We start from the raw sequence: 24,789 nt of genomic DNA, 5'->3' as shown, positions 1-24,789 counted from the left end.
GTGAGTCCATTCTTGCCCAGTCCATCATGCATGACCTTTAAAGGGAAGAAAGACCGATCCTGACTTTTCCTTGCTATGGTTGTTCATTAACATGAAAGGGAGAGTCCACACTTGCCTAAACTCCTAGTCATATTAGTTTGTAAGAGCTTGGTACATCTTAGGATATACTCTTCATTGGTTCCCAGGCTGTTACTATCATGGCTGTACCCTATGGCTAGTATTGACCCAGGTCTGTGTCTGAACACATGCTCTGGTTTCAATCCAGTCCATGCACTTGGCGTCTGGAATCCACTCTAAGGCACTTAGTGCTGTGTCTTTCCCCTTTACTTTGGTAAAGTGGGCTACATGCTCACCTACCGATTTGGTAGTCTGAGTTCGCTTCTCCACTGCCAACGCAGAATCAGAGGAATTTATTTCTGGTGATGATTAGAAATTCCTTTCTCAATATAATGCGGTTCAGATCCCACAATAAGCTGTAGGTCCTGTTGGTAAGTAACCAAGTGGTTCCTAGCCACGTAAAAATATCTAATTCTTCGGGCCTAGGGCTGTTAATCAGTGCAATGGTCATGTTAAACTAAGATATAATTTACTTTGGTAAAGGCAGACTGATTTGTCCATTGTCTTCAGGAGAAGAATAAGGTGTAGTTCCAAAGGTGATTGGTGCCAGGAGGAAGGATATGTATTGACTTGACCAGAAGAGGCATGACACAGTGTGTTTAGCCTCTTATGAAGATAGGCTACAGCCAAGAGCAGTCTTACCTTTCAGAATGGATTGGTTTTGGGTACCTCCTTACTGTTTTTGAAGAGATAGGTTGCGGAAGCAGATTACTAATGGTCAGGAATTCAGAGTTCCATTATAAGCAAAGCACTCTGCATCCAAGCATTTATGGATCATCAACAGCAGTTGTCTGACAGTGACAAAGCACTTAACCTCTTTTGCTGTAACATGTTATGTAGCTTCTCTTCTCTCTCTCTCTCTCTCTCTCTCTCTCTCTTCTCTCGTCTCTCTCTCTCTCTCCTTCCCTCCCTTAAAAAAAAAAAGAAAAAAAAAGTTCTCTCTCTCTCTCTCTCTCTCTCTCTCTCTCTCTCTCTCTCTAGGTAATTTGACTCTGGTAATTTCACTCCTGATGTTACCATTTTTTTTATCATTTGGTTTGCAATCAATAAAGGGCTTGATGACTTTATGAATATAAGACACTGGGCAGGTGATAGAACTTTTAAGTGCTGCCCAATTATATTTTATCAGTTGTATACGCTTCATATTCAAGTGGGTTCATTTAGTATTCTGCAATTGTATGCATTGCTTCCAAACAAGAATCCAGAATCTCACACATTACCTTTTTAATCAACTACAGGTACTCCTCGTTTAACGTTGGGGTTCCGTTCCAGCGACCACGTCGTTAAACGAATTCCTTGTTAAACGCTTTATTCTGTTTATTTTGACTAATATCATTAATTTTCAGTCATATACACAGAACTAGTTTCCGACATAGCCTACTACTTGGCAAAGTTCTGACAATGCTTTTTATAATTTTATTATTCATTTATTTTAACTTCATCCTTTTATAACTATATACGTATTGTATAATTTTCTTTAAAATACTGTACTTTATTTAAACACATTTAGCCTACGAGTAAGTCAATACAGTGCTAAACTTTTCTCAGAATCTGCACGTTATTTAGTAGTGACTTTCATATTTTAGATTTTGTATTTCATAGTTATTGCTATTAGTTTCTTTGTCATTTATTTTTATTATATTATAAAGGGAAGTGAGATGAAAAAAATAATGAATGAATATCGGTGATCACTGGGCATTTGAATGTCGCTGTCAAAACGTAAACAAAGCACAACACCATCTATTGAGGAAAAATAACACTAAACTATTCACTAATGAGATAAGCATTTTCTAGCATTGATAAAGATTTATACTTGCACTTCTTATCTCTAGTATCATCTGATCTCATGGGTGACATATCAAATACGTAGTAAATACACAGTTGTATAAAAAATTATCAAACTGTATTACATGTAAATCTTTCAAGCATACTAAGAGTAAGGAATTTGTGCATGCCAGATGTCTCATTGTTTTGATTAAAAGGGTTGACTTGGTAGGGACTTCTCAAGAGAAATATTTTTAAAAATATATTTATTTTCAAGTTGATATAAAAAACATATTTGACTTCAGACATTTTTTCATTACTAAGAATTCACACATTTTCTTTTCGTTACTAAAAATTATCCTCACTAAAATAAAGGAGATATGGCATAGTTTTTGCTGTCTTGAAGTTGTACCCATTGTTCATACGCAAACAAACCTTCAGGCTTAACCATAGGATCATTTCTGGCACCTAGTTGGATCTGGTTAAATCGCAGATGAAAGCAAGGAATCTTGTGAGATCTGGCAACGCATGAGTATATCGGGTGAAGAGTGGTCAAGGACCACACAACCACTCCACAGCGTCAGTCTTTCTTAAAACCGCCTGGACGAGAGTTGTGGTTGACCTCTCTAGGCCTTTACCCGGTTCATTGCCCATTTTTTATTGTGTTTGAGTGTGAGTGTGTGTGTGTGCTGTTATTATGGCCTCTTCTGCTCTTTCTCGGCCTTGTCAACGTGTGTGCCCCGAAATGCCAGGGTTTTCTCTGTTCTCGTTTTTTGGCTTCGGCTGCGACGGACCAAACGTCACTTGTAGTAGGTGCCATTCTAACGTTTGTACAATAATGAATCCCCGCACGAAATGCCATGCATGGCCTAGAGAGCAGTGGAAGTTATTTTATAGTAAGAGGGAGCATTGTAGGGTTTCTACTCTTCCTTCATGGGAGGGGTTTTCTTCTCTTCCCGATGCTTTGTCTCCTGCCGCTGTCACACCCCATGCTAGTGTTGTGCCTTTGCCCCCTTCCTTTTCTTCCATCGATTTGTCATTGGCAGTATTTGGCGGCCCTCAGGCTGATTTATGTAATGTTGCCCCTTCTTCCTCGGAAGTTAATTTGATTCCTGAGAGGGAGGAGGCTTTTTCATCAATGTCTTTTATTTCAAAGTCGGAGGCGTCCAAAATAGCAGAGCTTTTAGGGGGACACTTGAGCTATGGGGTCCACCCTCCGTGGAGGGTTTGCTGACGCACTTCTTGGATGCTCACTACTACTACTAACACACACACACAGGTCAGCCATATTGTATTGCTCTGCCAGTGACGATTGCCACTTCTTTGAGTCAGAGGGAAGCCGTGGCGGTGGCCCCGCTAGTGACGTCACAGGGTCAGTCATTTTGTATCCCTATGCCAGTGGCGTCTGCATCCCGTTTGGATCAAGGGGAAGCCGTGACGTCATCGTCACTTATGACGTCACTTCCATCGATGATGTCACTCCCAGTTGTCTCTGCTGTGCTGCCTTACTCGTCTGTGTCATCATAGTTTGCTGCCATGACGTCATGTCCGCCATCCGGTTCGCTGCATTTCCCTTCCATGTCGTCGGCCCCTTCTCTTGCTGATCCATCTGAGGTTTTATGCCAGGCAGTTCTTAAGAGATTGGACTGTTTTAGAAGATAAGTTTGCTGACATGTCGGCTGGGAGGACTGGAAGCAAGCGTGTTGTGTCGCCCCCACCTCCTCCGAAGAGATTGTGTAAGGAGCCAGTGCGGTCTTCCTCTCCTTCTCCCCCATCTCCACTGCGTCGTTGTATCAAGGGTTGGAAGGCTAAGGACTTTGCCCTTTCTTCGTCTGCGAGTGAGGAGCAGCACGCCTGTGTTCCTGCGAGTGTTGGTGTTACTGAGATTGTTAGTGTTTCTTCCCCTGTGCGTTCTACAGTGGCTGCTTCGTCCTCTGCATCAAGTCGCAAGCATGTTGCAACCTCCCTCGTTCATGCACGTGTTGCAGGTGCTTCCGCTTCTCCTTCTCCAGGGTCTATTCATCATCGTGAGGTTCTCAAGGCACCTGTCAATAGGGTCGAAGGTTGTGAGCGCGGAGTTGGTGTTTTGGGCTGTTTGGCTACTGGTTCTTCTGTTAATTTACACGAGGAAGGTGCTTTAGATAAGCCTGCATATTCTTCTCGTCGTCGGTCTCCATTGCCGGAGCAGGAGGAGGGAGACACGCAAGAGTTTTTGTCTTCCTTTACAGAAGTTGCCGATCTCATTCGTGGTTTAAACAATTTGGAGAGTAGGACTCAGGCTCGGTCGTCTCTCACTCCTTGCTTGGAAGTCATCATTTCAACTTCATTTGTCAGAGTATGTCCAGTCGGTCTTGCATAAGGTTAACGCCTGTTTCAGATCGGGATGGTTTGCTCTAGGGGCTATGCCAAGTTACTTCCCTCGCCTCTCACGAGGCATAGGAAGTACTATGCTATGAACTCTGCATACTATTTGATGTAGCGTAGTCTTAACCCGGACGTCATTCGTCTGAAGCCGGGATTGACTTTGGAGCAGGGGAGGTCGGTGGCTCCGTCCTTGTCTCCACAGGATGCCTCAGCGTTGGAGTCTACAGCAGCCTCCATGTTGCAAACGGTTTCTTGGCTGGACTCCTGGACAGCGGTCATTGCCTAGTTAGCTTCTGACAGATCCCCAGAGGGTTTGGTGAGTGTTTCCTCTGGCAGTTGGTGAGTCTTTCCTCTCTTGCCATTTTGTTGTAGTCCAGAGGCAAGGCATTTTCGTATCTTGCTCACATCATTGTTAATTATGGGCTAACCTTCTCCTGATTAGGAGAGACACGGCTTTATCCAGGATGGAGATCAGTTGACCCTGAGTCCTTGCTGGCATTGAGGAATTGAGATCTTTTAGAATCACAATTTCTGTTTACTCGGACTGAGCTGGAGGATGCGATAGACCGGCGCCGGGCTGACACCAAGGACAGATTAATGCACCAGGCTGTGTCTAAGCCAGTCTTGTCCTAGGAGACGTCCGGCTCCTCCTCCCCCTGCCCAGCAGCAGTCACGAAGGTTGTCGCCTGGTAGGCCGTCAAGGAGTTTGGTTTTGGCAGGGCCTCCCTGTTCGTCCCAGCCTAGGTCAGAGGACCAACGTCCCTTTCGCTCCTGTTCCTTTAAGCCAAGAAGGGGCCCCAGGGGCAGAGGTAAAGGGAGTCGTCGGTAGGTTAGGCACCTCTCCCTCTCCTGTGCCACTGGTGGCGGGGTTGCCTGGCGGGCCATTGGGCCAAGTGGCAGAGTTATAGGGTGGGGAAGTGGGTAGTAGATGTCCTTTGGGTGGGGTATCTACTCCCATTCGACTTCTCACCCCCTCTCTCGGACAAGCCGCTGCTCTGGAGGGTGTATCCTAAAGATTCTCTGAAGTTCTTGGCTCTCCAGGAGGAAGTGCAGAAGATACTGGACAAGGATGCGATAGAGGAAGTTGTGTGTCCGTCTCCAGGGGTTTACAGTCACATCTTCTTGGTGCCCAAGGCATCGGGAGGTTGGAGACTGGTGATTGACTTATCCACCTTGAATCACTTCATCAGGAAGACAAGGTTCAAGATGGAGACCCTGCATTCAGTGTTGGCAGCTGTGAGGGAAGGCAACTTCATGCTGTCAATAGACTTAAGGGATGCATAAAATCCCTATTCATCCGACATCCAGGAAGTTCCTTTGCTTCTCTCTCAGAGACAAGGTCTTAGAGTTCAAATACCTGTTCTTCAGGCTGACCACAACCCCTGAAGTGTTCACAAGGGTCTTCTCTCTCGTCTCAAGTTGGGCCCATACTTAGGGAATCTGTTTGCTGAAATATCTCAACAATTGGTTCGTCCTGGCAGGTTCCAGGGAGAAGCTGCTTCAGGACAGAGATCATCTGCTTCGGTTTTGTCTGGAACTGGGCATCATGATCAACCAGGAAAGGTCAAACCTCGTACCCAGTCAAAGGATTCTCTACCTGGGCATGGTCATCGATACGGCAGTTGCAAGAGTTTTCCAGTCAGATCAGAGGTTGGAAAAGTTGCAAGTGGTGGCATGCAACTTCCTTTCGGAACCACATCAGTCAGCTCATCAGTGGCATGTTCTTTTGGGAGTTTTGTCTTCCATGTAGAAGCTGGTCCCTCATAGGCATCTTCATCTTTGGTCTCTACAATGGAGGCTGGGGGAATTCTGGTCTCTGACGGGGAACTCAGCCCTGTTAAAGGTTCTTCTGTCTCTGGAAGTGAGAGAAGGAGAGTGAAATCTTTTGAAGGGTGTTCCTCTGCGTTCCTCCCTCTGAACTTCCTTTTGCTTTCAGACGCCTCCCTCGCTGGTTGAGGGGCTCATTTAGACGGCCTCATTGCCTCAGGTGTTTGGAGTTTGGAGGACAAACAGCGACATATCAACATCTTGGAGTTGAAGGCAGCCTTTCTGGGTCTGAAGGAGTTTCCGGAGAAAGTAGAGGCTTCATTCTCTTGTTCTCATGTCGGACAACACCACGGTGGTCGCTTATGTGAACAAGCAGGGAGGTGTGGTTTCACGCCAACTTCACGCCTTGACCGTCAAGGTTCACCAGTGGGCGGTCAGCAATTTGGTAAAGCTCTCAGCCAGGTATATCCCAGGCAAACCGAATGTGGTCGCGACAAACTCAGTCGTCGGGATCAGATCCTAGGCACAGAATGGTCCCATCATCAGGTAGTAGCAAACAAGCTCTTCCAGGTTTGGGGGAGACCCATGTTGGACCTTTTTGCGACCTGGTTCAACAGGAAACTGGAGATATTCTGATCAGTGGTTCCAGATCCTTTAGTGTTAGCAGAGGACTCATTCTAACATCCTTGGGACACCCTGGAGGTGTATGCCTTCCCTCTGTTTTGTTTGATCCATCAAGTCCTGAACAGACTGATGAGTTCGTAGGGTCTCAGGATGACTTTGGTAGTCCTGTGGCCTCAGGTGGAAAGGTTTCCAGATCTGCTGCTGTTGTTGGAGGTTCTGAGGGAAATTCCCCCTTGGTGACATCTCCTGTGTCAGCCCCATGAAGAAAGGTTCCACCAGTCAGTAGAATCCGTCTCTTCACGGTTGGAGGCTATCAAGTATCTCCTCCGAGCGAGAGGCTTTTCTCAGAAAACAGCAGGGCATATGTCCAGCAGTCTCAGAAGGTTGGCCTCCACAGTTTACCAAGGTAAATGGGCGATCTACTGTGATTGGTGTTGTAAACAGGGTATTTCTCCACTTAGAACCTCTATTCAGAGAATAGCAGACTTTTAACCTTCCTCAGAGATGAGAAACATCTTTCTGTTTCTGCCATTATAGGCTACAAGGCAGCTCTGAGTCAAGTGTTACGCCATAGAGGTATCAGTATCTCATCCTGGGAACTTTTCCTTGCTAGTTAAGGGGTTTGAGCAATCGAGTTCTCCTAGGGAGCTCAACCTCCGACGTGGGATGTTTCCTTGGTTCTGTGAAGTTTCACCAAGGGTCGATATGAGCCTTTGCATCGCTCATCTGACAGGAACTTGACGCTCATGACAGTTTTCCTCCTGGCCTTGGCGTCTTCGAAGAGAGTGGGAGAGCTACACGGTCTGAGCTATGATGTGAAGCCCTCCAGGGGTTGGAGGTGTCCTTCGAATTTGTCCCAGAATTCGTGGCCAAGACCCAGAATCCCTCTGTGCATGATGATAGGTTCACCTCCTTTTCCATTCCATCAATGAATGACTTTGTGGGCGGTGATGCTCAAGAGCTTTTGTTATGTCCTGTCTGGGCTCCGCATTACCATCTTAAAAGGATACGGCACCTTAGGCTAGGCTGCCGCAGACTTTTTGTTAGCACGGGACGTACAAAGAAAGAGGTGTCGAAGAAATACTATCTCTTTTTGGATACGGGAAGCCATCAGACAGGCAATCTTGACTCTTGATGATTCTGCTGCCACGTCTGTGCAGGCTAGAGCGCATGACGTTAGGGTTATGATCAAAGTAAGGGGGGGAGATCTTGTTGCTATGCTTGTGATCCCGCCACACCGTGGTTCAGCTTGATTTGAAATCAACTGCCATTAGTTTGTTGCGCTGTAACCCTGGGTGGTGCCTCATATATTGTTTATATTTTCAAGACAGCAAAAATTATGCCATGTTTCCTTTGCCTTTATGAAAATATGTAAAGTCAAATATGTTTTTTATATTAACTTTAAATGAATAAATATATTTTTTCAAATATTCCAATTGAGAAGGCTCTGGTAAGTCAAAACTTTTAATCAAAACAATGAGACATTTGGCAAAGCACGAATTCCTTACTGTGTGTGTGCTTGAAAGACAGGCGATACATTTTTTGCAATTTCTTTTATGTAACTGTATTTACCTATTCGATATGCCACCCATGAGATAAGATGATGCTAGAGAAGAAGCTCAAGCATAGATCTTTATCTATGCTAGAAAATGTTTATTTCATTATTGAGTAGTTTAGTGTTCATTTTCTTCAATAGATGGTGGTGACATTGTGTGCTTTGTTTATGTTTTGACAGCGACACTCAAATGCAATGATCGCCGAAATTCATTCATTATATTGTTCATTTTACTGCTCTCTACAATAAAAATAAATGACAAAGAAACTAATAATAATTATGAATAGTATACAAAATGTAATATTTTAGCACTGTAGTTGACTTATAATTAGGCTAACTTGGGAATATAGGCTAAATGTGTTAAACTTTGGAATGCAGGCTTAATGTGTTAAAGTACATTATTTTAAAGAAAATTATACAGTATAAAGTTATAGAGTGATGAAGTGAAAATATATGAGTAATAAGATGATAAAAATCATTGTCAGAACTTAGCCAAGTGTAGTAGGCTAAGTTGGAAACTAAGCTATTTGTATGTGGAATTACCTTGCAAGACTATGTTTACCTAGGAGCTTCATTTTTTGGGATGTATTCTATATTCTGGTATTTTCTGTGGTCTGGCAGTGGCCTGGTCCCAAGGTTTTGAGATATAAGAGGTTGGACTGTAGTAGGTAAGTCAGGAACTATGCTATTTGTACATGGAATTAGCTTGCAAGAGTATGTTTACATAGGGGCATAATTTTTCTATGATGTATTCTATATTCCGGGATTTTCTGTTGTCCGGTAGTGGCTTGGTCCCAAGGCTCCCAGATTTAAGAGGTTGGACTGTACTCTGATGTTCTTGAATTTTCTATTGCTGTGTATTTGCCTGTCTTTCCCTTCATGTCTATTCCTGTGCCCTTGACTGTTGAAGTAGTCTTGACCATTACTTACTTTCCTGTGTGAACCCTCCTACTTCTGTTTGTCTTACTCTTGGTATCCTATGTCTGTATAGTACTCTGTCATGTATCTTGCCCCCACTTAGGAGCTTTATTCACTTTGGTGTCCACAACTGCCACAGTTACCTTGATGACCTTGCATCAGTGCTGACTGCTGCACCTACTCCTCTTCCTGCCTCACCCATGGTGCCCCAGTTTGTGGAGCCTTCTTCTCAGGCTATTCAATACTTATTACTGTCTCTGGGACTTGAAGTTATTTTGCTTCATCTCTCCAGGGCTTGCCTAATCTTGAGATCTTGAGGCCTCGCCTGGTGGTGTTCTAAGGTCCCCTCTACCAAAGAGTATTCTTAGGCTGCAATAGTCCCATGCTTGTTATTTGCAACATGGGCTGTGTGGGTGGTGTTGTTTCCTTGGCGCCACCTCAGGTAATTAGCCTTCTCATTCCAAGTAGTATATTGTTCCCCCTGTTGTGACTATGCATTCTATATTTTTCTACTTCAAGCCCAACGTGGATTTGGCACTCATTAATTGCTTAGTTCCCCATAAACCTCCAAGTAGGGGAGATTTAATTGTGTTCATTACTGAGAATTTTTGTTTGAAGAGTCTGACTAGGAGACTGTGGAGGACTACACATCCTCCAAAGTGGAGCATCCTTGTTTTTTTCCAAAGGTAATAGGTCTCCATGTTGTAGGGGAAGCTTTGGTATTGTACTTCCTCTGCAGAAGACAGGCAACAATATTTGTTGCCCTGTGACTGAGATTCTTCTTGATCAGCTCTGTCCCTAGTTGAGTAGTTAGAGGAACCTATGTCAGTGTACGTGGCTCTACACTTGGAACACTTAAGTAGAGTTATCCCCTGGTATGACCCAGTATCCTTTGTCAGTTTGACTTCAGTTATGAGAGATTTGTTGTGGTTCCTTCTTTTTGACCATCCTTTGGTAGAAGCTATCCCTCCTTCAGTACTTCTCCAGGACATACGAGCTAGGTACAGTTACCTTTTTCATAGGGATGGGTCTTAGATGCTGAACGGCTGACATTACCCCAGTGCCGTACTTTATAACTTAAATCTCATTCTTGTACCTTAGGCCTATACTGTAATGGTGCTCAAGCTGTTGTACAGCACCAATAATACAGGTTTACATCTTAGCTGAGGATGGGCTTATGCTGGAAAAGAGATGCTTTAGATACATCCCCCTCCCCCTTTCACACCCTTCAAAGCAGTAGACATATCTAACAGTGTTCATGCTAGTAGGGCAGATGAAGGCGAGTTACATGACTGAGCACCTATGCAAAGACATTGGTCTGATGATATGTTGGATAATGATGCTCCTGTTTGTCAACCTTGATTTCTCTTTACAGAAAGACAGTGTAGGGTTCGGCATTGGGAACCAAATTCTTGCACAGATACCGAGCTGTTTAGAATGTTACTCAAGTCAGCTTTCCCCTGCTCTTAACACTTGACTGGGATGTGGCAGGTTCTGATTCCTTCTGAAAAGTGGGTGTACTCACCTGTTAATGAGGGAACTTGAACTATGAACCAGGGGTTGATTGCAGGTCAATGAAAATGAATGTATTCCTTGGGATGAAAATGCTAGACTCATTAAGTACCATTCAAAAGTGCTTTATATTTGACCAGCTATCACCTCATACACACAGGAGTTGCCAGATCTCACAGATTCCTTGCTTACAATCTTTGATTGTTTTTAACCGGTTATCAGCTTGCACTTTAGCTATGAAAAATACAAATTGATTGAAAAATTTGTCAATCAATTGGTACCAATGTGTTAAACTTATTTTTTCTTTTTCAGTTCATATTCAGATGTAGAGCTTCATAGGACAATGATTGAAGATACAGTAAGGACAAATGCTTATCAACAAGCAATCTTCCAAAATATGGAGGAATACATTCATGGAAAAGTTGTGGTTGATGTAGGGTGTGGGACAGGTATCCTTAGTATGTTTTGTGCCCAGGCTGGTGCAAAAAAGATTTATGCTATCGATGCTTCTAAGATAGCAGTGCATGCGAAACAATTAGTGGAAGCCAATGGGTTTAGCAACATCATAACAGGTAAATATAATGTGCTACATTCATTGTTGTAATTGTTTTAAGTAAAAGAATTTGTTTGTAAGAAATACATATTGTATATCTCTCTTATTTTTGAAGTTTGTTCATGAAACTTACCTGTCAGATATATATATAGCTGTATTTTTCCGAATCCGACAGAAATTTAAACACTTACGACACACGCAGTGGGAGTCAGGTGGTTAGTACCCATTCCCGCCGCTGGGAGGCGGGTATCAGGAATCATTCCCATTTTCTATTCATAATTTTTCTGTCGCCGGTGCTGGAAACACCTGTTTGCAGCACCTCCGTCCAGATTTTGGAAACTTACTAGCTACTTGAGTATCCCTTTTGGTTTTTCTTTGGTATCTGAATTGGATCGGTGGCTTGGCACACGTTGACTTTGGTTTGATTTGAATTTGGTATTGATTTTTCTTTGATCAAGATGTCAGGGTCTAGTTCTGCTAGCGCTAGATTTTGTTCCATGTCTGAATGTAGAGGTAGGCTACTGAAAGCTTCAGTAGACCCACATTCTGTTTGTAAAGTTTGCAGGGGGAATGAATGTACGTTTGAAAGTCGTTGTAAGGAGTGTGAAAGACTAACAGAGTCGGAATGGAAGGCGTATGAAACCTATCTTAAGAAACTTGAGCGAGATAGGTTAAGGAGGTCTTCCTCCAGGAGTGTTTCAGGTAGGCAAGATTTAAATTATTCTCCTGCTAACCCTCCTTCTGTAGATTATGCTCCTACCCCTGTAGTGTTGCCTCCGGCCCCTGAGACAGTGTCGGTAGAAGGTAATACATTATCGCTAATTCTTGAATCGATTCGTAACTTAGAATCAAAAGTGTTAGCTCTGGAGAGCAAAAGTGAAGAGAAGTGCAGTGAAAGTGCCCCTTGTGTAGTGGAGGGTGCGTCAGATCGGCCTCATTCCGCCTCTAGACCTAGACCTCTGCTTGACTCCCAGATTACGGGGAGAGAGCATGTCGAAAGTCGAAGGAGGGTTACGAGGAACCCCCACCGATCTGGCGTGCCTTCGGCAGCTTCTGACGAACCTACCCAGACTGCAAGGAGCGTGCGCGTGCACGTCTTCTCAAGGAGTGCTTTTCTTCTTCTGAAGCTTCCTCCCCGCGCAAGGGGTGGAGCTCTCATACCGCATCACGTCCGCTGAAAAGGACGGCTCGCGTTCGGGACGCTTCACGTCCAAGTTGTTCTCCGGAACTTTGCTCGTCGCCTGATAGTGCGTTTGCTGCTTTTCCTCCGCAGAAGAAGCGTAAGGATTATTCGGAGGCGGAGTCTTCCCTAGATGTTTCTGTCGAGCGCCGCAGTCGCTCTAAGGTGCGTGAAGTGGCGGTTCCTGGGAGTAGCAAGAAGGCGTCCCCTCGCCACTCTCCTGCTCACAGGATCAGCCCCTCCCCAGAAAAGGAGGCTTCACCTACAAGCAAGATTCTCCAGTCTCTTCAGCAGCAACTTCGAGATGTTTTTCCTTCGAGAGAGACTGTTCCACGTCGCCGTAAGAAGGATGACAATCTTCCTGTGAAGAGGTCGAGGCGTTCTCCCTCTCCCTCTCCTCGCTCGTCTCTCTCTCCGTTTGAGTCTCCCTCTAGAGTTCGTTCTGCTCCCCAGCAACTTTCTAGAGGAGGCGAGAAATTCGTTTCTCGCTCTCGTGAAGCGGTTGTTTCCACTGCCTACGAAACTTGTGGATAAGAAGCGAGTTTCTTTAGATGCCGAGCGCGCTTCTGTGAAAGTCAAACGCGCTTTAGTGGACGCCGAACGTGACTCGGTGCAAGTTTCGCGAGCGCCAGTGGACGCTCAGCGAGTTTTAGTGGACGCTCGGCGCGCACCAGTGGACGCTCGGCGCGCACCAGTGGACGCTCGGCGCGCACCAGTGGACGCTCAGCGCGCACAAGTGGACGCCAGGTGTACACCTGCGGCGTTTGAGCGCGCTTCAGTCGGCGCCAGTAGATTGGCTTCGGACGCCAAACGCGCGCCTACGGACGTCAGTTTTCCACTTCCGCAAGCACAAGCGGAGGCGGGAACTCTTCCTGTTCGCCATTCTTTCTCTTTTGAGAAAGCTCGGGACTCTTCTTTACTTCCTCCGACTTCTCCAGTGTCTGAAGAGGAAATTAGTGACGCTTTCGTCGAAGTGGACGAAGAACAGCAGTTGGCTCCAGTTTCGACGGACTACAAGGTTTTGACTCGTTTACTACAGTCAGTCTTTGCGGACACTTTCCAACCTGAAGCTCCACGTACTCCTCCCTCTCAGTTTTCGTCTTCCAAAGCTGCTAAGATTTCGGGCTTTGTGAGAATGAAGAAGTCGCTTTCTACGAAGCAAGCTTTTAGAAAGGTCCATGATTGGATGGAAAAGACGAAAGCTTCAGGCAAGACTTCTTTCGCTTTACCACCTTCAAGACTCGGTGGCAAAGCTGGTATGTGGTATGAGACGGGAGAAAACGTCGGAGTTAAGCTTCCAGCCTCAGCTCAAGGAGACTTTGGTAGTATTGTAGACGCCACCAGAAGATCTTTTTTGTCTTCCTCGAAGGTCTCGTGGACACATAGCGAGTTAGACTTTCACCTTAAAGGCCTCTTCAGGACACTAGAGGTCTTTGATTTTCTTGACTGGTGCCTGGGAGTATTGGATGCCAGGTCCAGGAGTTCTGATTCCATCAGTCTGGGGGAGCTGTCCAGTGTATTGTCTTGCATGGACAAGGCCGTCAGGGATGGTTCTGAGGAATTGGCTGCTCATTTCAGCACGGGACTGCTTAAGATAAGAGCACTTTTTTGCAATTTTACTGCAAAGTCGGTCTCACCAGCGCAAAAAGCGGATCTTCTTTTCGCTCCTTTCTCAGAACATCTCTTCCCCCAGTCTATGGTAAAGGACATAGCTGCCAGTCTCCAGGAGAAAGCAACTCAAGACCTTCTGGCACAGTCTTCTAGGAAGCCCCCTACTTCTTCGTCTTCTGGGTCCTCTGCTTTGAAGGAATCGAAGCCCTTTCGATCCGCTTCTTCCTCGAAGCCAGCCCCTCGAGGAAGAGGCTCTTTCAGAGGCAAGACTCCCGCTCCTTCCAAGAGCAAGAAGTGAGAGGGAAGTCCTTCAGACACCGGTAGGAGCCAGGCTTCTACATTTCGCGAAAGCTTGGGAAGAGAGAGGTGCCGACGCTTGGTCTCTGGACATCGTCAAGAAGGGGTACAGAATTCCTTTCCTGATGCTACCCCCGCTGTCTTCGACACCAAAGGATTTGTCTCCGTCGTATCAGGGAGAAAAGCAGCGAAAGTGTTCACGATCTACTAGATCAAATGATCGAGAAGCAGGCAGTGGAACAGGTCTTCGACCGGAGTTCTCCGGGGTTTTACACCGTCTGTTCCTAGTGCCGAAGCAGTCAGGGGGGTGGCGCCCCGTTTTGGATGTCAGCAGTCTAAATCGCTTCGTTACCAAGCAGAAGTTCAAGATGGAGACACCTCAATCCGTGCTTGCAGCTTTAAGACCGGGGGATTGGATGGTCTCGTTAGACCTTCAGGACGCATACTTTCACGTCCCCATCCATCCCCGATCAAGAAAATACCTGCGGTTTGTCCTGAAAGGGAAGATTTTCCAATTCAGGGCACTCTGCTTCGGTCTCAGCACGGCGCCGATGGTGTTCACCGTTCTTATGAAGAACGTTGCGAGGTGGCTCCATCTTGCGGAAATAAGGATCTCTCTCTACCTAGACGACTGGCTTATTCGAGCCTCATCGCAAGACAGGTGTCTGAAGGACCTTCACACGACTCTGTCGTTAGCGAGGTCCCTGGGACTTCTGGTGAATCTCGAGAAGTCGCATCTGACTCCTTCTCAATCCTTAGTCTATCTGGGGATTCAGATGGACTCAGTAGCTTTTCGGGCTTTTCCGTCCCAGGGGCGACAACTTCAATGCCTGGACAAAGTGTCGGCCTTTCTAGGGAAGGAAACATGCTCGGTGAGGGAATGGATGAGTCTGCTGGGGACCATTTCCTCACTGGAGAAGTTTGTTTCTCTGGGAAGGTTGCACCTCCGACCACTTCAGTTCTTCCTCTCAAGCAATTGGTCACGCAAACAGGATCTAGAAGAGGTCTTGTTTTTGACGGAGGAAGTGAAAAAGCACCTCAAATGGTGGTTGGATCCAAAGAAGCTTGCGGAAGGACTTTCGCTCAAGCTTCGGAACCCCGACCTAGTGTTGTTCTCCGACGCGTCCTCCACGGGTGGGAGCAACACTGGGAGGGAGAGAAGTGTCAGGCACCTGGAGAGGGGAACAGGTGTCCTGGCACATCAATCTAAAAGAACTTTCAGCGGTTTACCTTGCTCTAAGGTTCTTTGAGGAGGAAGTCTCCAGCAAAGTGGTTCAGATAAACTCGGACAACACCACAGCCTTGGCATACCTCAGGAAACAGGGGGAACTCACTCTCCTTCTCTGTTCGTCATCGCAAGGAATATCCTGATTTGGGCGAAGTCGCAAAACGTCACGATTCTGACAAGGTTTGTGTCAGGCGTGGAAAACGTGCGAGCGGACCTTCTCAGTCGGCAAGGACAGCTTCTGCCGACGGAATAGACCCTTCATCAGGAAGTATGCCAGGCGCTATGGAAGCTGTGGGGACGTCCTCATGTGGACGTTTTCGCAACTTCCCGAACGAAGAGACTTCCGCTGTATTGCTCCCCAGTTCTGGACCCGGGAGCAGTGGCAGTAGACGCCCTACTGTGGAATTGGTCGGGACTAGACATGTACGCTTTTCCCCCATTCAAATCTCCGGCGGGGAGTAATGAGGAAGTTCGCTGCATCAGAAGGAGCGAGAATGACCCTCATCGCCCCCTTCTGGCCAGCGGCCGACTGGTTCACGGAGGTGATGTCCTTCCTAGTAGACTTTCCGAGGACTCTGCCCCTAAGGAAAGATCTACTCAGACAGCCCCACTTCGAGAGGTACCACAAAAACCTCCCCGCTCTGAGTCTGACTGCGTTCAGACTATCAAGAAGTTGGCCAGAGCGAGGGGTTTTTCAAGACCTGTGGCAACGGCGATTGCCACCGCAAGGAGGCCCTCCTCAATCGCAGTTTACCAATCAAAGTGGGCTGTCTTTTAGAAGTTGGTGCAGAAGGAAGGGCATTTCCTCCACCTCAACCTCTGTGAGCCAGATAGCAGATTTCCTTCTTCACCTTAGGAAAGAAGCGAAACTAGCCGTTCCCACGATTAAAGGCTACAGAAGCGTGCTTTCTGTGGTCTTCAGACATAGAGGACTCGACTTAGCGAATGATAGAGACATTCATGATCTCATTAGATCATTTGAGACTGTGAAAGTTCTCCAACCTAAAGTACCATCGTGGAACTTAGACGTGGTACTGAAGTTTCTCATGTCGAGTCAATTTGAACCGCTCCATTTAGCCTCGCTTAGGAATCTTACTAAGAAGACCATTTTCCTAACCGCTCTGGCGACGGCGAAGAGGGTTAGCGAAATTCAAGTCATAAGCAAGCATATTGGTTCAAGGATCATAGTGAAGTTTGTTCCTTAAGTCCTACGTTCTTAGCAAAGAACGAGAACCCTTCCAACCCTTGGCCGAGGACGTTCGAGATCAAGGGGTTGTCGGAGCTAGTGGGACCTGAAGCTGAGAGAGTCCTGTGTCCTGTCAGGGCTCTCAAGTTTTATTTGCAGAGAACCAGAGCATGCAGAGGTTCTTCGGAGAACTTGTGGTGCTCTGTGAAAAAACCAGATCTTCCGATGTCGAAGAATGCACTGGCGTTCTTCTTAAGAAGTACGGTTAAGGGGAAGCCCATGAAAAGTGTAGTGAAAGTGACATGGAGCTTCTGAAAGTGAAAGCCCACGAGTTGAGGGCTATTGCTACTTCGGTGGCTTTTCACAAAAATATGGCAATCAAAGATATTTTGGGCGCCACTTATTGGCGAAGCAATTCGGTGTTCGCTTCACACTACCTGCGGGAGGTGAAAGCAACATACGAAAATTGTTACTCGCTCGGACCATACGTCGCTGCAGACACTGTTTTGGGGGCAGGAGGTAGCGCTCATCCTATCCTTTAATGGTTTAGGGGAGTTTTTAACTTGTGTTATGGTTGTGGGGTTGACCGCCTGCGGCGGATCTCCCTTCCATTAGCTTAGTCTATGTGGGATACTTTTGGTAGGCTACGCCAGGTGGTTTGGTTTTTACTTCGTTGCCCTCATTTGTATGGTCAATGGTCTAGTCACGTCGTGGTCTCGCCCCTGTTGACAGATCATCTGGAGTGCACCAGCTATATAGGTCTCTACCTCGCTGGCAACTCTAGTAGCACAAGCAGACTTACGCGGCAGTAACCACGAAGTCAGCTATGCTAACAGGTAAGGAATCAAGATATCAATTATCTGCATATATATGTTTCCTAAAATCTTCTATTCTGTCTACTCCCACCACCAAAGGTGGGATTCAGCTATATATATATCTGACAGGTAAGTTTCATGAACAAAATGATATTGTAATGATACAATTAAGTTTGTTCATACTTACCTGGCAGATATATATATAGCTGTATTTTTCCGAATCCGACAGAAATTTAAACACTTACGACACACGCAGTGGGAGTCAGGTGGTTAGTACCCATTCCCGCCGCTGGGAGGCGGGTATCAGGAATCATTCCCATTTTCTATTCATAATTTTTATTTCCACTGTCTCCTGAGGGGAGGTGGGTGGGTACATGATTATATATATCTGCCAGGTAAGTATGAACAAACTTAATTGTATCATTACAATATCATATTTAATTTTGATCTTTGTTTACAAGTTCTAGTTCTCTTTAAGATACTGTACACTATTTTCGTGTCTAGGATAGGTAGGAAAATATAGCCTAGAAGAGGAAATTTAGTCAGTGAGCAAATAGTATATTGTGTTGGTCATCTAATGCTGAATAAAGTATATTCCAACAATTTTAAACTTTGCACTGTGATTATTTTAAATTTTAAGTCTGTCAGATTTAAAACTTGGTTGTAGTGCTACAAGCTTATATGGTCTTTGTTTGTACAGTAATTAGAACTGAAAGGCGGATCACTTACAGTTTGGCACACTGTACATGGTACTAAAGGATAAATACTAGAAAAATTTACATTTTACACTCCAAACTGTGAAGACAGTTATTTGAATATTTATTGAAATATATCATTTGGGGTGAATAATACCTCTGAAGAAAATAGCTTATATCTGTGCTGTTAGGGGAGGTGGCATTCAAACAAAAGAAGATCGAATGACTGACCCCAGATGACTTGTCTAGTACACCTGTTCTCTAGCAGGTTTGTTTTGAGAGGTGTAGCCTGTCAGAATTCTCCTAGCTGCCATTGTGTACAGGTATATCCCCATTTACAATTGTTCATTTTATGATAAATCGAGTTTGCAATGGGGTGAGCGGTTCTAATGGTTTTGAAGTTACAAAGCAATACCAATAAGACAATATTGAAAATATTTTATATTTCGCACACAAGGCACAGGCAGCGGCGTACAGTGGCATTGTGAATGCATTTGAATTTAATGTTTATGATACAATAATTCATATTAATAAACATTACCTTAATATAATTTATCTAGCCCTAAATCCCCAAAAACCGCACCAAAATTTACCACATTGGCAACCCTGTTACCTCCTATTCTGTCCGCCAGTTGGCAACGCTGTCGTTGACAGTTACAAAACCTTCCCTCAAAATCAGTTGTTAACGAGCGCCCGTGTTGTTTACATCACGGCCGCTCTTTATAAATTTCCTTAAACCTTTTTGTGCCTTTAAAGCTTTCATTATTTGTTAAATGAGACTTTATGTGAATTACCACTCACGCATTACATCACGAAATAGTGAATTAACTTTCATTTCTGTTGTGGTACTTATCTTAAATTACGAACTTTTGCGCGACCCGGAACTACTGACCTGTCAAATTCTACAATGGATTGCCAAGATAATACGATGCTTCCTTCTGCCAGCAACATCAGGAACTGCCCGGTTTGTGGGACAAGGATGAGTAGCAGGGAGTATGAACCCCATGACATTTGTAGCTCTTGTCGTGGACAGGTTTGTGACTTGACTTCTCGTTGCGACTTGTGTAAGCCCTGGTCTGACGAGGATATGACTGCTTATATGAAACGCCAAACAATCTTGCAGCATAAAAGATCGGTTAAGGAGAAAAAGAAATCGATAGCTAGAACTGTATCTAACGATTTCTTTGACTTGGGCGCTCATGGTTCTGGCTCTTCGGTTTCGGTATCGTACGATTTCGATTTTGAATTAATTGATGCTTTGCCCCCTGTACAACCTGTAATTAGTGAAGTCATTTCTGATGTAGATTCCAAAATTTTGGCAATGGAAACTACCTGGAAACAGAATTTTAAGAAATTACAGCTTAGTTTAGATAGAGATATTTCAGCTAAGTTTAACAAGCTGTCAGAGAATTTTCAAGAAGCCTTTACTAGAATGTCTAACACTTTTAGATTCATTTTCAGCTCCTCGTCAGGTACCTGTCGAGAGCACCATGGGTAACGGTGCGACAGATACCCCGGCTTGTGAACCTCGTCGTGGCGTAGGCCTAGGGGGGATCCGGTCCGGGCAGGTGCCTGACGAATCTTTACCCAACGTGTCCCCTGTTAGTCCCGTAGCAGTTCCAAAGGGGGCTTGTTTAGGAGAAGGGGGGAGGGATATTAGTGTCAGGCCTAAGATAGCTAGTCGTCAGGATCTTACTTCAGGGGAAGTTTCTCAGTTAGGATCTGAGGATGATGATGATGACGCGGATTCGTGTGATATTGATGTTTCCTCGAACGGATGTCATAATGTGGAATTCAAGAAACTTTTTGATTTAATTTTGAGTTTTCTTCCTCAGGCGAGGCCTAAAGAGCAGAAGCAGCCTCTGCCTCGTTGTATTACAGAAGGGATTTTTCTTGATGGTCCTTCCCGGTCACGGGAATTTTTACGTTTTCCCTTTGCTCAGAGGTTTGTAAGAGTGAGGGCGGACGTTGCCGCTAAACTTTCGAAGGTGATCGGGGAAGGGAAGAGGAAGCTCTTCTCTTCTACGACACCGGAGAGGAGTTTATCAGGTGGCAGATGATTCTTCATTCTCTCGACCCCCCAAGCCAAATCCTGATTTTGTCAGACTTTCGGGTCAACCCTTGCTTTCTAAGGCTTCGGTCTCTGTCTCAATTGAAGATTTTATTGCCATGGAGTCTGTTATGAGCTCCTTGCAAGAAGCTCAATCCTTCAATATGTGGGTCCTCGGAGGGCTTTTAATGTATATCAAGGACTCCGGGTTTGTTCCTCCTGATGCTCCTCTTTTTGAGAAATTCTGCTCATCCATTTCAATCGCTTCTGTACATCAGAACGAGCTTGCTGCTTCAATGCAGGCCTTTCTTGTTTCTCTAAGGCGTAACCTGTATTTGTCGCAGATACCCTCCTCTGTATCGGAGATTCAGAGAACCCGTCTGTTGTCCTCTTTTCCTTTTGACAAATTCCTTTTCGATATGTCTGTGATTTCTGAGGTTTTGAAGGAACATCAAGGTGATGCCTCTTCCCAAGCTCACTGGGCCTTATCAAGAGCTTTTTCCTCTGGTCTTCCTCCCGTTCCTTCAAGGAGTGAGTAAGCATAAGTTTAGGGCCAGATCTGTACCTTCTGCTCCAGCCCAACAACCTCCTTCTGGCTCGTTTTTCCAGAGTACATCTCAGGTTTCTGGTGCCTCTACTTCATCCTCTGGTGCTCACCCTTTGAAACGCGGGAGAGGTTCTTGGCGTGGCTATAAGGGCATAGAAAGAGCTCAACCTCCAGGAGGACCTTCTTCTTCTTCTTCTTCTTCCTTGTCTCTGCGTAAGAATTTTCGGAAGTAGGAGTCATCACCTCGCCTGGAGACCGCAGTAGGAGCTTGTCTCTCCCGCCATTGGTCAGCTTGGCAGGGGAGAGCGGTGGATGCTTGGGTGGTGGAGGTCCTGAAGGAAGGTTATGAGATCCCTTTTGTTTCCAGACCTCCACTTTCCAATCGTCCTCTCGAGTTCAGCAGTTATTCCCCTCACTCAATCAGGGGTCAAGCCTTGGAGAAGGAGCTTTCGGCCCTCTTGGAGAAGGATGCCATAGAGCGAGCTCCTCCTTCTCCCGGGTTTTACTCACGGATGTTTGTAGTTCTAAAGGCCTCGGGTGCCTGGCGCCCCATCATAGATCTTTCGGTCTTGAACAAGTTCATTCTAATGTCCAAGTTCAGGATGGAGACGGTCCAGACTGTTCTTTCATCCGTCAGGAGGGGGGACTGGATGATTTCCATTGATCTGCAGGATGCTTATCTGCAAATCCCCATCCATCCAAGAAACAGACCTTTCCTTCGGTTTTTCATGGACTCAGGAGTTTTCCAGTTCAAGCCCCTTTGTTTCGGCGCACTGCTCCACAGGTCTTTTCTCAGGTGATGGCTCCTGTTTCGGCTATTCTGCATCAGTTAAATGTAAGGATGCTTCAGTATCTGGACGATTGGCTAGTCCAGGCCGAATCTATAGAGAAATGTCTCCGGTCGAGGGAGATAGTTCTGTCTCTTTGTGTCGAGTTGGGCATTCGTGTCAACTTCGACAAGTCCAATCTAATCCCTTGCCAGATCATGACTTATCTGGGGATTGTTTTGAATTCCCAGATTTTGAGGGCTTCTCCCGCTCAGAAATGGATAGACAAGCTTCTGAGTCTGATCGAAGAATTTTTGTCCTCCGTAACGCAGCCAGTTTCTCTTTGGAGGACTCCTGGGCCATTTGTCATCCCTCATCCAACTGGTTCCCGGAGTTCGTCTCAGAATGAGGTCCCTTCAGTCGACACTTCGCCAGTCGTGGGATTTCGTGTCCGAGGACACGATAGTCGCCTCTTCTCCACAATGTCGGAAGGATCTCCGTTGGTGGATGCAAGTTCACTGCCTCAAGTCAGGGACGTCTCTTCTTTCGGTTCCTCCGGACCTAATGTTTTGGTCAGACGCCTCGGATCAAGGTTGGGGCGCACACCTGGGCTCCGAAGCCGCTTCGGGTATTTGGTTAAAGGAGAAGAGGATCATGTCAATAAATTGAGAGGGAACTAAGGGCAGTGTACCTAGGCCTTCTTTCATTTCAGGATCAACTGTTGGAGTCGGTTGTCGCGATCTTTGTTGACAACACCACAGCAGTCTCGTACTTGAGAAACCAAGGTGGCACACAGTCGGATCTTCTCACTCAAGAAGCCCGATCAATCCTGTGTTGGGCAGAAGACAGGGGGATTACGTTGGTCCCTCAGTTTATCCTGGGCCATCACAACGTCTTAGCAGACGCCTTGTCGAGACCGAACGAAGTTCAAGGGTCGGAATGGACACTTTGCCAGGAAGTCTTCGACAGCCTCAGGAAGAAATGGCCTGTCACAGTCGATCTGTTTGCCACCCCACTGAATTTTCGGTGCCAGATATTCTTCGCCCCTTACCAGACTCCTCAGAGTGCCGGGACAGACTCTCTTTTGCAGGACTGGGAGGGACTTCAAGCCTATGCTTTTCCTCTGTTCTCTCTGGTGAGGTCAGTCCTCAACAAAGTGAGGGCAACCAAGCGTCTGGATCTCACCTTGATCACCCCCTTCTGGCCACAGAAGGAGTGGTTTCCCGACCTTCTGGAAGCACTGGTGGAGCCCCCCATTCGCCTGCCAGAGAGACCAGATCTTCTTAAACAACCCCATTTTCATCGGTTCCATCAGAGGCTCCACATGCTTCATCTTCATGCCTGGAGACTGTCAGGAGGTTCTCCAAGCATGAAGGGTTCTCCTCCAGAGTGGCACGACAGTTGGCTCTTGCCAGCCGTACGGCAATCAACCAGAGTAAATTATCAGGCTAAATGGTCGGTTTACAGACAGTGTAAGTCTCAAGGACATTAAATTTCTAGACCTTCCTTACCGAAAGTAGCGGAGTTTTTAGTTTATTTACATCATGACAGGGCCCTGTCACCTTCGTGTATTAAGGGTTGTAGGTCGATGCTTTCCTATGTTTTTAAGGCAAGGCTCCCTGAGATCTCTTCATCTTATGTCATTATAGATTTACTTCGATCTTTTTCCCTATCTCGACCCAGTCCGCAGTGTTCGCCTCCGACATGGGACGTTAACAAAGTCCTTCAAGCCTTAAGGTTCCCTCTGTTTGAGCCTCTGAATTCTGCCAAATTTAGGGACCTCTCTTCTAAGACACTCTTCCTTGTGTCGCTGGCTACAGCCAAGAGGGTGAGTGAACTGCAAGCACACACTTTTCTGGTTGCCAGATCTGGACAAGACATGATTTTGTCATACCTTCCTGAATTTGTCGCAAAGACTGAATCGTCTGATAATCCCATTCCCAGGTCTTTCGTACTGAAGTCGCTGGCCGACTTTGTTGGTAATTTAAATGAGGAATTAGTTCTTTGCCCTGTTAGGGCGCTCTCATGCTATTTACGCCGCACGAAGGACATTCAGGGTCATCCCCGTCATCTGTTTGTTTCACCCCGAAATGTCAAGAGACCTATTTCAAAGAATGGTGTATCCTTTTTTCTCAGAGATCAGATTGTTAAAACTGGTGGTTCAGATGCCGGGGAAGACCAGACGCCGAGAGCACACAGTATTACAGCAGTTGTTACATCAAGCTTTTATGAAGAACATCTCAGTCGCCAAGGTGCTTGAGGCGGCGACTTGGCGTTCTAATTCTGTTTTTGCTTCTTTTTACTTGAGGGATATTTTTCTAGTTCTAGGCGACCTTCGTTCTTTGGGCCCGTTGGTGATGGCAGGACAGGTCGTCAGACAGGAGAATTAGGTAGTCTTCCTGTTTTACGTTTGGTTGCTACCTGTATATTATTCATTAATTTTTGTTTTCATACAATCAACTTACCTGTCAGATATATACATAGCGAAGACTCCGTCGTCCCCGACAGAAATTCAAATTTCGCGCCACTCGCTACAGGTAGGTCAGGTGATCTACCGGCCTGCCCTGGGCGGCAGGACTAGGAACCATTCCCGTTTTCTATCATATTTTCTCTGTCGCCGGTGGTATCAACATTGTTGCTATTACCTCCTGACTTAGATTCTTATTTCGTCCTTTGATCATCGTTTATCGGCTTTTTGGTGACGTATCTGGATCGTGTTTTTGGCATTCGCTACTGTGGACTGATTTTGGACTTGCTTTTTGGAATTTTCTCAGTATGTCTGATTCAAATGTGAGTGTGAGAATGTGTGTGAATGTAGGCTGCAGGGTGAGGATACCGAAAGCTTCGGTTGATCCTCACACTGTATGTCGTAAATGTAGGGGGTTTCAGTGTTCTGCTACTAATACTTGTCATGAATGTGAGGGATTAAATGCAGAAGAATGGAAGACTTTAACTTCTTATTTGAAGAAGTTAGAGAGGGATAGGGTTAGACGTCTGAAAGGTGTGAGTACAAGGCCTATTGAGCCTTTTATTGATCCTTATTCTAATCCTGATGATTTGGATTCTCCCTATTTGTCTAATTCACAAGCATTACTTTCGGAATCGGCCTCGGAAATCGCCGATCTGAAAGCTACAATTCAGCAGATGAAGTCCAAAATGGCGGACTTACAAGGTAAGGCTAGTGAAAGTGAGCATTACAGTGAAGTGAGTTCTCCCAGTGTTGTGGAGGGGGCGTTTGA

The 24,789-nt window shown here is 45.7% G+C and overlaps 1 protein-coding gene across 4 annotated transcripts in view; it reads left to right on the top strand.

Moving 5' to 3' along the window:
- The window catches only part of LOC135196911 (protein arginine N-methyltransferase 6-like), a 137,024-nt gene that overhangs the window by 54,713 nt on the left and 57,522 nt on the right, over positions 1-24,789 (top strand). For all 4 annotated transcript variants that reach the window (XM_064223728.1, XM_064223727.1, XM_064223729.1 and 1 more), the window contains exon 3: positions 10,934-11,193. In XM_064223728.1, the coding sequence (XP_064079798.1) occupies positions 10,934-11,193 (260 nt within the window). The remainder of the gene's footprint in view (positions 1-10,933; positions 11,194-24,789) is intronic.

Source organism: Macrobrachium nipponense, chromosome 18 (genome assembly GCF_015104395.2).
Source record: "Macrobrachium nipponense isolate FS-2020 chromosome 18, ASM1510439v2, whole genome shotgun sequence".
Taxonomy (NCBI): domain Eukaryota; kingdom Metazoa; phylum Arthropoda; class Malacostraca; order Decapoda; family Palaemonidae; genus Macrobrachium; species Macrobrachium nipponense.
This window is presented reverse-complemented; position numbering and strand designations above follow the sequence as displayed.